The 13,442-nt window shown below is 47.4% G+C and overlaps 1 protein-coding gene across 1 annotated transcript in view; it reads right to left on the bottom strand.

Annotated features, from left to right (window-relative positions):
• The window catches only part of NPR1 (natriuretic peptide receptor 1), a 34,458-nt gene extending 21,261 nt beyond the window's left edge, over positions 1-13,197 (bottom strand). Inside the window, exon 1 of the mRNA XM_075192311.1 lies at positions 12,490-13,197. Coding sequence (XP_075048412.1) covers positions 12,490-13,192 — 703 coding nt within the window. The 5' untranslated portion in view covers positions 13,193-13,197. The remainder of the gene's footprint in view (positions 1-12,489) is intronic.
• Between the last annotated feature and the right edge of the window lie 245 nt (positions 13,198-13,442).

Raw genomic sequence — 13,442 nt, 5'->3', positions numbered from 1 at the left:
GCATCAGAACAAGAGACTGCCACTCACTGGTGATTACCAACGCATCAGAACAGGAGACTGCCAGTCACTGGTGATTACCAACGCATCAGAACAAGAGACTGCCACTCACTGGTGGTTACCAACGCATCAGAACAAGAGACTGCCACTCACTGGTGATTACCAACGCATCAGAACAGGAGACTGCCAGTCACTGGTGATTACCAACACATCAGAACAGGAGACTGCCAGTCACTGGTGGTTACCAACGCATCAGAACAAGAGACTGCCACTCACTGGTGGTTACCAACGCATCAGAAAATGATTCAGATATATACATATCCCTTATTTATACAGAGCCAGCATTTTCCGCAGGACAGTCAACACACCGCCACCATCCACAGACCCGATACACCACTGCCATCCACAGACCCGACACATTGCTGCCATCCACAGACCCGACACACAGCTGCCATCCACAGACCCGACACACTGATGCCATCCACAGACCCAACACACCGATGCCATCCACAGACCCAACACAATGTTGCCAACCATACATACGAACAGAACTCTGCCATTCAGTCCATGTCCCAGTTGAGCTAAACAGGACAGGGAAACACACCAGGGTCTATTTAGTTAGACGCCAGTTAACCTGCCATTATGGCTTTGGACGTAAAAGAAAATTGGATCAACTGGAAGTAACCTATGCAAACGTGGGAGAACGTACAAACTCCATGTAGATTGCATCTTGGCCAAAGCCAAGACACTGGCACGGCGTGGCAGAGCTAACCCATACCAGGATACAGTAGACACAGCCAGCTAGACACAGAAGAGGGCAGTGACCCAACAAGGATACAGTAACAACTCTCTCAGTTCCAGTCTCTCATTGTTCTAAGGTCTGAAAAAGCAAGGGGTTAGAAATCTCTTGGATTAATGGGGTTGTAAGGTTTTATTTGGTAATAATGAGCGAATGCTCAGATGTAACCTCTGCCAGTGATATTACACTATGGAGATTCCCTGCAATGTTACACCTACAATTATCCCTTTTTTCCTTTACATAATTTCAGGATAGACTGCAGCTACCAGGTCTAGAGTTGCGACACCTTGGAGAAATCAGACAGCCACAGGCAGAGGGAGGAGATTACAGCAACAAGGAAATCCAACAGGTCAAAACCAGGTACAACATTTACAAGGAATAGTTTGGAACAAGTAATGAATCCTGGCTATGGGCAATACTGAGAATATAGCTGTGCTGGAACACACAGTGGTACATCTAGATGGTAGTACTATGATGGGTAAACACAGGCATTTAGGTACAAATTTGTGGGCATCAGCTTGCCAACTTGCATTTACATGGACGTGCCAAGATAGGTGGACATGGGCACAACCCACTGAAGAGACAGTTTATACATGCACTGAGACATGCAAGAGAACCTGTGACTAGACCTCAGCTAAGAACCAGACAAATGCATAACACTACCCCCTTCCCTACAGCAAGGCAGAGATTCTCCAGAGCTGCTCTGCCATCCACAGACCCAACACACCGCTGCCATCCACAGACCCAACACACCACTGCCATCCACAGACCCAACACACCACTGCCATCCACAGACCCAACACACCACTGCCATCCACAGACCCAACACACCGCTGCCATCCACAGACCCAACACACTCCGCTGCCATCCACAGACCCAACACACTCCGCTGCCATCCACAGACCCAACACACCGCTGCCATCCACAGACCCAACACACCGCTGCCATCCACAGACCCAACACACAGCTGCCATCTACAGACCTGACACACCGCTGCCATCCACAGACCCAACACACCGCTGCCATCCACAGACCAAAAACACTGCTGCCATCCACAGACCCAACACACCGTTGCCATCCACAGACCCTATTCACCGCTACCATCCACAGACCCAACACACCGCTGCCATCCACAGACCCGACACACCGCTGCCATCCACAGACCCAACACACCGCTGCCATCCACAGACCCAACACACCGCTGCCATCCACAGACCCAACACACAGCTGCCATGCACAGATCCCAACACACAGCTGCCATGCACAGATCCCAACACACCGCTGCCATCCACAGACCCAACACACAGCTGCCATCTACAGACCTGACACACCGCTGCCATCCACAGACCCTATTCACCGCTACCATCCACAGACCCAACACACCGCTGCCATCCACAGACCCGACACACCGCTGCCATCCACAGACCCAACACACCGCTGCCATCCACAGACCCAACACACCGCTGCCATCCACAGACCCAACACACCGCTGCCATCCACAGACCCAACACACCGCTGCCATCCACAGACCCCACACACCGATGCCATCCACAGACCCGACACACTGCTGCCATCCACAGACCCGACACACCGCTGCCATCCACAGACCCAACACACCGCTGCCATCCACAGACCCAACACACAGCTGCCATCCACAGACCCAACACACAGCTGCCATGCACAGATCCCAACACACCGCTGCCATCCACAGACCCAACACACCGCTGCCATCCACAGACCCAACACACAGCTGCCATCCACAGACCCGACACAATGTTGCCAACCATACACATGAACACAACTCTGCCATTCAGTGATTACACACAATTCTGCCATCCATAAAAAAATACAGTTCAGCCAGCTAGACACAGAAGAGGGCAGAGACCCAACAAGGCATGACTCCAAAATAGAGACCCAAACAGGCACCAGCAGAAGAGCTAGGTCTATAGCAGACACAGAAGAGAGAAGATTCAGAGACAGGTGACTGCTGATAATCTGGTGACGGATTAGCGGAGAGATACACGATAAGGAACTACAGGGAGGATAAACACAACAGGCGCCAGCTGCACCCCTAGGGTGGCACAGCAGCATCTTTCCTTCCGAGTCTCCAGGGTTGATGTGTGTTTAAAATGCTAATAGTGAACATAATGTTTACCTTATGAATAATGGATGTGTCACAACCCCCCCTCATTATGTACACTTATCTAACTACTCACGCTGGTGCCTACGGGCGGCAGCAGGGTTTAATGTCAGTATCTCAGGTGATGCCATGACGAGCGATCTCTCGCCTTCAGTACCATAGATAGCTACTGAATAATCAGGCTCTTAGGAAGAGACAGCAGAGGTCAAACGTATGAAAAATGTCTTTGCTGGTTTGTGACGTCATGCGTTTATGTTTGTACAAATCTGACCATTCTTACAGAAAGTGGATTGGCCGCCTCCCAGCGGTCCAGGTTTTAGGGATAGCCATGCTTGAGAGCATTTGATTAAAGCAAAATGACTGAGGCACTAATTAAATCGCCTCTACTTAAACATGGATATCCTTAAGACCTGGACTGTTGGATTAAGGGGGGGCAGTGTTGGTAAGCACTGTATTAGAGTTTTAGGATATTATTTTGAATTGGCTCATCGGAGTAAATAAGATGTCTGCCTCTAATCGTATTAATAAATACAAACAGACAGAGAATATCTCATGACAATATGATTTACTGGACATTTATAGAAAAACAGATGGATAATATGAATAGGGTATAAATCCTCCTTAAATAAAAAAATATCTGAAACCAGCTTGACAGTATTCTCCTGTGTTCTAATGTTGCACAATTTTCTTGCGAGCTGCTAATTTCATTTGACATTTGGGCGATTAATGCCAGATTGCACAAGATTCCGTTCCCGGGTCTCAGCAATCCCGTCATGTGATGTGATACATGTGTACAATGTATTTACACTTGATTGAGCCCTCAGGGACTGCGCCAGAGGCACTCAGTAGTGGATTGGGTACCTGTGGGCTTTTTAGAGCCACAGTGTCAGGGCTGGAGTGCGCGGACGTGTTTGATGGGAGCTCTCCATGACGGGCACTAGTGGCAGCTGTCAGCTCTTGACCTGGATTCCCAAGTTCTTCTAGACATAGAAGTGATTCATTATTAACTAAGGAAGCTGCATCTGCAAACAGCACACTGGGTCCTGTATAGGAAACATAAGACGGTCGCAAAATCCTCTTATAGAGCAAGGTGGCAGTGGGGGAGCAGGGGGTGTAATGGGCAACGGGAGGAGTGGGGGAGAGGGTGGAGTATGTGCAGCAAAAACCAGATATGTGGATCAAGATTACTGAAACGAGATAAAGGGGCGGACAGGGGATATTTTGGGGTACGTTTCTTGCTGTGGGGCACACGGGCAATGCAGTAGGAGAATTGTGGGTATGATGCCACTGTATACCCCCCACCTTCACCACTGTGTATATATATGTAGATAGATAGATAGATAGATAGATAGATAGATAGATAGATAGATAGAGATATATATATACATATTAGAGATGCTCGGGCTTGGTTTTCTGAAAACCGAGCCTACCCGAACTTAGGGGATACTTTCGCGCATCCTCGGATCTGAATCGAGGCAAAGCGTCATTGTCGCTTTGTCGGATCTTGCGGATTTTGAATTCCATAAGTACCTCCCTCCCCAGGAGATCCAGCACAGAAACAGGGGTAGCAGTGTTCTTGTCACTCTCCAGTCTCCAGTGACATTGCTCAGTGCCATTGCTCACACAGAAACAGGAGGGGTAGCAGTGTTCTTGTCACTTGAGTGGAAATGACTGGAAATTAATGTTATTGAGGTTAATAATAATGTAGGGGCAAAAAAAGAGCCAAATTATGTGATTTTAGAATAAAAAAAAGGGATCCAAAACCAAAGCACACGAAGACGGTTTTGCCAAAACCAAAACACGAAGTTAATCCAGATCCAAAACCAAAAATCAAAACAAGGGGGTCAGTGAACAGCTCTAATACATATAGATATAGAAATATACATATATGTATAAAATTAAAGTGACTGGAATGTGATAGTGTTACAATGTAGCAGTAGGGGAAGTGACATACCTCTGTATGCTCCCCACTTCCACCACTTAATCCAGGACCAAGACATTGAAAGTACAACAGGAAACTAAAGAGTTTTGGTCAGTGAAGATGCCTGGCGCTACCTGGAGTGAACTATGTCAATATGAAGTAGATTTATTATATAAAACCATGTTGTGTTAGGGCTGCAAATAGGGAAGTGTAAAACCCTGTCAGCTGAACTGATAGAAAAGGAGAAAGAGATTGTAACTCTGAAAGGATAAGTCGGTAACAAACAGGGAGCAATAAACCTGGAGAATAAAGCGCAGGGAGAACTATTCTTGAGAAAGTCCTATAACGTCCTGAGAAAGGGCTGACTTGCAGAAGATACAGGGTGAGCTGTACGTTAAGGAACACAGACAATGGCTGTAGAGACTCTGAAAGAGGAACCTGATAAGTTACAGCTCCAGTATCAGCAGAACAGGGACCTTCATATTGTAAAACTCTGAGATGCGGAGCCAACAAGAGAAGGGAAACCAACAGCTTGCAAAAAATATGGAACACGTTAAGCTAACGTCTCTACAGGATCGTGCTGACTCTCTATAGAAATGGTTAAAAGTACATAAAGGAACATCAGAACGAAACAGAGAGTGCACTGGAAAATGTGGCCAATCAAACTCTGATGTTAGAAGGATGAGAATATTTTCATTAATTCCTTACAAGTGAGATTTGTGGAGCGTGAGTTAGAGACAGATCATAATGTAACAATTTAGTGAGATGAAACTATCAGAATAAATCTCTACAAGAAAGCAGCAGTTGGAATAGTTATTGGGTGATAAGACACCTAGTTCTCCAGGAAAACGTGACTGAGTAGTTAGCAGATAAAGACTCTCAAGCTCTGACCTTGGGCCGTTCCCTGGAGGAGTCTTTGGAGCTCAGGGTTGAATTACAGAAAGACAACGAGAAACCGCGTGATCAAGTGGAGGAATTGGTCATCTCTAAGATGAGCACAAATCCAGGTGATCAAACAGAGACATACACAAATGGCCGAGATCCTGCCCCGAGCAGAGAAAACGAGAGACAGTAGACGGTCAACCGGACTCTGGCGAGTGAGCACAACGAGGGAACAAGTGAGAACAAGGTGGCAGCGCTAAGGAAACGGCGTGGGCTCATTGTGCCACAGGAAAAAATGCCTCTTTTCCAAAACATTCACCAGTTGCAGATGATTCTGACGATGAGTTGTCCATTGAGGAGAGTCTCCAAAATGACACATTAAAAAAATGTGAAATGAAATAGACCATGGGCTAGATTTACTAAGCTGCGGGTTTGAAAAAGTGGGGATGTTGCCTATAGCAACCAATCAGATTCTAGCTGTCATATTGTAGAAGGTACTAAATAAATGAAAGCTAGAATCTGATTGGTTGCTATAGGCAACATCCCCACTTTTTCAAACCCGCAGCTTAGTAAATCTAGCCCCATGTCTTTTAGGGCCCAAGTCTCTTGTAATGATGACTTCTAGCAGATCTATAAAGGCACTTTTCGGGGGGGCTGATTTCATCCTGACTCCTCCAACCAATTAATTCATTACCATGGAGGCTATTTTATATGAAGTTGCCGTCGTCTATTCACATTACCCAATTGACAGTTCCATTTAGACAACTGCAGAAAAAAAGACGTTTCCCATTTGCTTTTTAACGGACTAAACAACAGAAGCGCAGAATTGCTTATTTCATTATATTTTATATTGGTCATGTGACTTTTCATTTATTAAGAACTGTCCAGGCAATATTCATTCATGTGTATACAACACTTAATTATGTTATTTTATTTTCTGTGTGTTCTGCGAACATGTCTGTGCCAGAACTACCTGCGTTTTGGTTTTTTTTAAATAAATTGCACAAAACGTTCATTTTGTGTGCCTTAATGAATGAGGCCCTCAATGTTTTATTATAATATATTATTTATTATTATTTAGCTGTCCAGCCAGCGATGGGTTAATATCACTATGATATATAGTGTACAATCTGTCTGTATGGCTTCTGGGCACATAGAGATGACACCCCCCCCCCCCTCCCCGTCTCTGCCCAGCTGTTCTGTGGTAGCCGGGGACCCCCATAGGGCATAGTGTGACACGAGTGACGCGTTTCATGAAGACACCGAGCAGATAACCAGCGGGGGGATCAGTACGTGCGCTGAGCGGGTAGGATACGTAAGGGATATACGTAGAGACAAGCAAAGGTTCCTGTTTCTTCTCTTATCAATTATTTACAGCTATTGGGGCCATAATTCTACATTTCTTGCATCAATGTCACCTTCTCTCTCTTGTACGCTTATAGTGGGGGGCGCTGCAGATTATGTTGGTGTTGTACCTATAGATAACCACTGTGGTACTTGCACACTTAAAAAAAAATGTGCAAGGGGGAATGGAGTCAAAAATCGCCTAATTTTGACTATAACCACCCCCTTCCTCCTGTGGCGAGGCGAAACGCATCACTAATACCCCCGTCCGGCCAACTTGACTAAGAAATGGGTGGGAGAGCGGAGAAAGGCCGGCTCTGGTGGGGATCCCAGAGAACTACACAAAATACAGCAGTAAGCAAGTACTGTGTATATAGGGGTACGTAGTGTACAGATGACAGCGGGGCAGAGGTAGGTAGTGTACAGATGACAGCGGGGCAGAGGTAGGTAGTGTACAGATGGCAGAGGGGTAGGTAGTGTACAGAGGACAGAGGTAGGTAGTGTACAGATGACAGCAGGGCAGAGGTAGGTAGTGTACAGATGGCAGAGGGGTAGGTAGTGTACAGAGGACAGAGGTAGGTAGTGTACAGATGACAGCAGGGCAGAGGTAGGTAGTGTACAGATGGCAGAGGGGTAGGTAGTGTACAGAGGACAGAGGTAGGTAGTGTACAGATGACAGCAGGACAGAGGTAGGTAGTGTACAGATGGCAGAGGGGTAGGTAGTGTACAGATGGCAGAGGTAGGTAGTGTACAGATGACAGAGGGGTAGGTAGTGTACAGAGGACAGAGGTAGGTAGTGTACAGAGGGGCAGGGGTAGGTAGTGTATAGATGACAGAGGTAGGTAGTGTACAGATGACAGAGGGGCAGAGGTAGGTAGAGTACAGTTGACAGAGGGGCAGAGGTAGGTAGAGTACAGATGACAGAGGTAGGTGGTGTACAGATGACAGGGGTAGGTAGTGTACAGAGGGGCAGGGGTAGGTAGTGTATAGATGACAGAGGTAGGTAGTGTACAGATGACAGAGGAGCAGGGGTAGGTAGTGTACAGTTGACAGAGGGGCAGAGGTAGGTAGAGTACAGATGACAGAGGTAGGTGGTGTACAGATGACAGAGGTAGGTAGTGTACAGATGACAAAGGGGCAGAGGTAGGTAGTGTATAGATGACAGAGGTAGGTAGTGTACAGATGACAGCGGGGCAGAGGTAGGTAGAGTACAGATGACAGAGGTAGGTAGTGTACAGATGACAAAGGGGCAGAGGTAGGTAGAGTACAGATGACAGAGGGGCAGAGGTAGGTAGAGTACAGATGACAGAGGTAGGTAGTGTACAGGTGAGAGAGGTAGGTAGTGTATAGATGACAGCGGGGCAGAGGTAGATAGAGTACAGATGACAAAGGTAGGTGGTGTACAGGTGAGAGAGGTAGGTGGTGTACAGATGACAGAGAGGTAGGTGTAGGTAGTGTATAGATGACAGAGGTAGGCAGTGTATAGATGACAGAGGTAGGTAGTGTACAGATGACAGAGGTAGGTAGTGTACAGATGACAGAGGGGCAGGGGTAGGTAGTGTACAGATGACAGAGGTAGGTAGTGTACAGGTGAGAGAGGTAGGTGGTGTACAGATGACAGAGAGGTAGGTGTAGGTAGTGTATAGATGACAGAGGTAGGCAGTGTATAGATGACAGAGAGGTAGGTGTAGGTAGTGTATAGATGACAGAGGTAGGCAGTGTATAGATGACAGAGAGGTAGGTGTATGTAGTGTACAGATGACAGAGGGGCAGGGGTAGGTAGTGTACAGGTGACAGAGGTAGGTAGTGTACAGATGACAGAGGTAGGTAGTGTACAGGTGAGAGAGGTAGGTAGTGTACAGATGACAGCGGGGCAGAGGTAGTTAGAGTACAGATGACAGAGGTAGGTGGTGTACAGATGACAGAGGTAGGTGGTGTACAGATGACAGAGGTAGGTAGAGTACAGATGACAGAGGTAGGTGGTGTACAGATGACAGAGGTAGGTGGTGTACAGATGACAGAGGTAGATGGTGTACAGATGACAGAGGTAGGTAGTGTATAGATGACAGAGAGGTAGGTAGTGTACAGATGACAGAGGTAGGTAGTGTATAGATGACAGAGAGGTAGGTAGTGTACAGATGACAGAGGTAGGTGGTGTACAGATGACAGAGGTAGGTGGTGTACAGATGACAGAGGTAGATGGTGTACAGATGACAGAGGTAGGCAGTGTATAGATGACAGAGGTAGGTAGTGTACAGATGACAGAGGTAGGTAGTGTACAGATGACAGAGGGGCAGGGGTAGGTAGTGTACAGATGACAGAGGTAGGTAGTGTACAGGTGAGAGAGGTAGGTGGTGTACAGATGACAGAGAGGTAGGTGTAGGTAGTGTATAGATGACAGAGGTAGGCAGTGTATAGATGACAGAGAGGTAGGTGTAGGTAGTGTATAGATGACAGAGGTAGGCAGTGTATAGATGACAGAGAGGTAGGTGTATGTAGTGTACAGATGACAGAGGGGCAGGGGTAGGTAGTGTACAGGTGACAGAGGTAGGTAGTGTACAGATGACAGAGGTAGGTAGTGTACAGGTGAGAGAGGTAGGTAGTGTACAGATGACAGCGGGGCAGAGGTAGTTAGAGTACAGATGACAGAGGTAGGTGGTGTACAGATGACAGAGGTAGGTGGTGTACAGATGACAGAGGTAGGTAGAGTACAGATGACAGAGGTAGGTGGTGTACAGATGACAGAGGTAGGTGGTGTACAGATGACAGAGGTAGATGGTGTACAGATGACAGAGGTAGGTAGTGTATAGATGACAGAGAGGTAGGTGTATGTAGTGTACAGATGACAGAGGGGCAGGGGTAGGTAGTGTACAGGTGACAGAGGTAGATGGTGTACAGATGACAGAGGTAGGTAGTGTATAGATGACAGAGAGGTAGGTGTATGTAGTGTACAGATGACAGAGGGGCAGGGGTAGGTGGTGTACAGATGACAGAGGTAGGTGGTGTACAGATGACAGAGGTAGATGGTGTACAGATGACAGAGGTAGGTAGTGTATAGATGACAGAGAGGTAGGTGTATGTAGTGTACAGATGACAGAGGGGCAGGGGTAGGTAGTGTACAGGTGACAGAGGTAGGTAGTGTACAGGTGAGAGAGGTAGGTAGTGTACAGATGACAGCGGGGCAGAGGTAGTTAGAGTACAGATGACAGAGGTAGGTGGTGTACAGATGACAGAGGTAGGTAGTGTATAGATGACAGAGAGGTAGGTGTAGGTAGTGTATAGATGACAGCGGGGTAGGTAGAGTACAGATGACAGCAGGGCAGGGGTTAAACCCTGAGGAATGTGCAGGGGGAGGGGGCAGCTTCCTCTTACTGCCCTGAATACTTCCCCAGGATGAGGGGTGGAAGCCGCTGTCAGGGAGGTAATTATCCCGAGTGCGGCTTCCTTCCTGTGTGTATGTCAGCGGTTCTATGTTGATAAGATGTGTGAGAGGTTGTATGTTTTGACGTGTTCTTGTACATACGTGTGAGAGGGGATATCTGTCAGGTTATCACCGTGATGACAGATATATATATAAACATGGCGCATGAGGCAGCCGCCCAGGGCGTGACGCTGACGGGGGGCGCAGGAGAACGACCGTTACAGGTTCAGGCACGGGTCTGTCAGTTCTCTTTCTTGACCCAGGAGCTAACATTTCCAGATACGGTTCTGCACATACAGCATTAGTTACCATAGCAATGTGTGTGTTATCTCATTATATAGGTTATATTACAGTCTGTGTTTACATGTGTAGGTTGTACCCGTGTCATTACTGTAGGCGCTAAACTGGCTCATCTGACAGAGATGAGGTACCGAGACTTTTAAAATTAACTTCAGTTTCTCTCTCTCTCCATCTGCTGCGAGCGTCACATAAACATCTATTGTTCAGGCACAGGGGAAATGGCAGCAAGTTACAGAACGTGGATGTTATAAGGTTTTATACAGGTCTATCATTCTGTACATATGAAGAAGAGACCTGTGAGGGTTATATAGTGCTGGACATATGAAGAGGAGACCTGTGAGGTTTATATAACACAGGACACATGAAGAAGAGACCTGTGAGGTTTATATAGCACAGGACACATGAAGAAGAGACCTGTGAGGTTTATATAGCACAGGACATATAAAGAAGAGACATCTGAGGTTTATATAACGCAGGACACATGAAGAAGAGACCTGTGAGGGGAAGCAGTATTATAACTAGGATCACACATACAAAGCTCTGTGCTCAGGACTGGGGTGGGGGAGATGAAGTTGGGGCTGTTTGTTTGGTAACAATAAGTCTAACTCCAGCTCTGGCACGGTGCCCGCAGTCACAGGAAGCTTCTATGCCAGTCACCCCCTGATGCCCCCCCCCCCTCCCACCTTATCAACGTAAGCTAGAAAATGGCTGTCTGACTGGTTCACAGCTTCTGGTGATGGTAACTGGTTATTCATTTACTGAATCTGTAACCAGTTTACTCCCCCCCAAAACTAGCACTTAACTCTTTCACAGGATTAAAGAGAGTCAGAGACTGTGAGGAAGTGGGGGGGGATGTCCACCGGCTAAACAATGCCCCAAAACATGGGATATATCCCCTGCTTAACACCAGCTCTTTATAACAGAGGCAGCGCTGTTGCTATTGCAGAACTACAAGTCTCAGCATGACCTGACCTACAGGCGCTGACGGTGCATGCTGGGACTTGTAGTTGTACGACAGCTTACAAGCCTACAGGTTGGCTAACCCTGCCTTTGTGTAGGAAATACTGCAGCCTCCACTCCTGGGAGAGCATTGCTGCAACTTGTAGTTCCACAGCCTCTGGGGAGCCATGTGTTACTGAATCCTACCTTACAGCATGCTGTCTGCAGCCTCCACACCCCTGCAAATACCCTACATACAGAAACAGACCATTAGGGATGCATACTCGGCACTGCTCTACTCTGCAGCCTGTCAGTGAGGAATTTTGCTGATCCCGAAACTCCTCCAGTCGGTCTTAAAACTCATTAATGCCAGTTCTGTCCCTTACCATCGCTTCCTTTACGATTTAACCTCTTAGGGTGGAAATTCATGTTAATGTGACAAACGTCACCTCATCTGGATGAAACTCGTCGTTCAAGACTCAGTTGCCCTTTTTGAATACGCTTAAACGAAGGTAGCGGGGACTAGCTGCCATTAAACATTAATGCCATATTAACTGCCGAAGTTAATTTGTTTTTGAAAACTTTCCTTCAATATTAATTTGGTTAGGAGGCAATCTTACAGCTATACAGCTTTACAAGGAGAACAAAAAGGTGAAAGTGTCAAGCTGACTGCTCTTATTACCCCTTATCACCCCACCCTCTCCCTGCCACCTGCTGTAATAGGAGATTTTTAGGGATTTACTTACTCCGTCCTTTCTGCTTAATGTCCTGGATGATGGCGGTGTAGTTGGTCAGTTCTGTTTCTTTTAAGTTCATATCGACCACCGTCATGTTGTTGTACTTAGGCAATTCCACGAATGGACCCTCCATGGTGAAATAGCAAGGGCGATCGTCTCGCTTGTCGTCGGCATACAGAAGCATCGCACGTCTGCTCCAGTTGTACTGTTGGTGGAGGTGAACAACAAACTGCCCCAGCTTGATATGGACGAGCCCAGTCCTGGTGGTGAACTCGTAGCCCTCGACTTTCTCACCAAATCCATAAGCAGGAGCTCCGGCGGTGATAAGAGGGACCTTCCAATGGCCCGTGAAGCGACCCACAGGGGCTGCAGAATACATACACCCAGGACCCACAAAGACTTCTGGGTGGTAGTTGAACTGTAAGTCCACTGCCACAAGCGGGGCAGCCGCGTCCGAACACTTCCGGTGCCTGTCTTCGCTGTTTCCAACGAGAACCCAGAGTTTGAGGTCGGGAAGTAGATTGGAATCATAATTGATCCGATCGATGGCCAGATGGATGGCCGGTCCCACTCTCGGCCAAGCCCACGGATAGATGGTGTTGGTTTTGGGTAGCACCACTGCTATGGTCAGGTTCTGCAGTTTGCCGTCCACTTGAGAACCGCGACAGATGGCCAAACCGGCAAGAAACACCAGCGCCCACTTCGCCACCATGTCACCCTTTTTCAGAGGGACCTCATGTTCCCCAGAAGACAGGTAACTCAGGAAAGGTCTGGGTCCTCCCTCAGCACTTCGACCACCCTCTTCCTTCTGGTGCTCAGCACTTGAGTCACAAAAGCTTATTGCTGATACTGAGATACATACAGGCTCCTGTTAATCATCTCTCTCCGTCTGTGTGAGAGAGAGAGAGAGAGAGACTCGCACACAGCCATTAGATTCCCGCTGCTGGAAGTGACTGGAGAAC

Source organism: Mixophyes fleayi, chromosome 12 (genome assembly GCF_038048845.1).
Source record: "Mixophyes fleayi isolate aMixFle1 chromosome 12, aMixFle1.hap1, whole genome shotgun sequence".
Lineage (NCBI taxonomy): Eukaryota > Metazoa > Chordata > Amphibia > Anura > Limnodynastidae > Mixophyes > Mixophyes fleayi.
The sequence above is the reverse complement of the archived record's forward strand: the minus strand, read 5'-3'. Positions and strand labels throughout refer to the sequence as shown.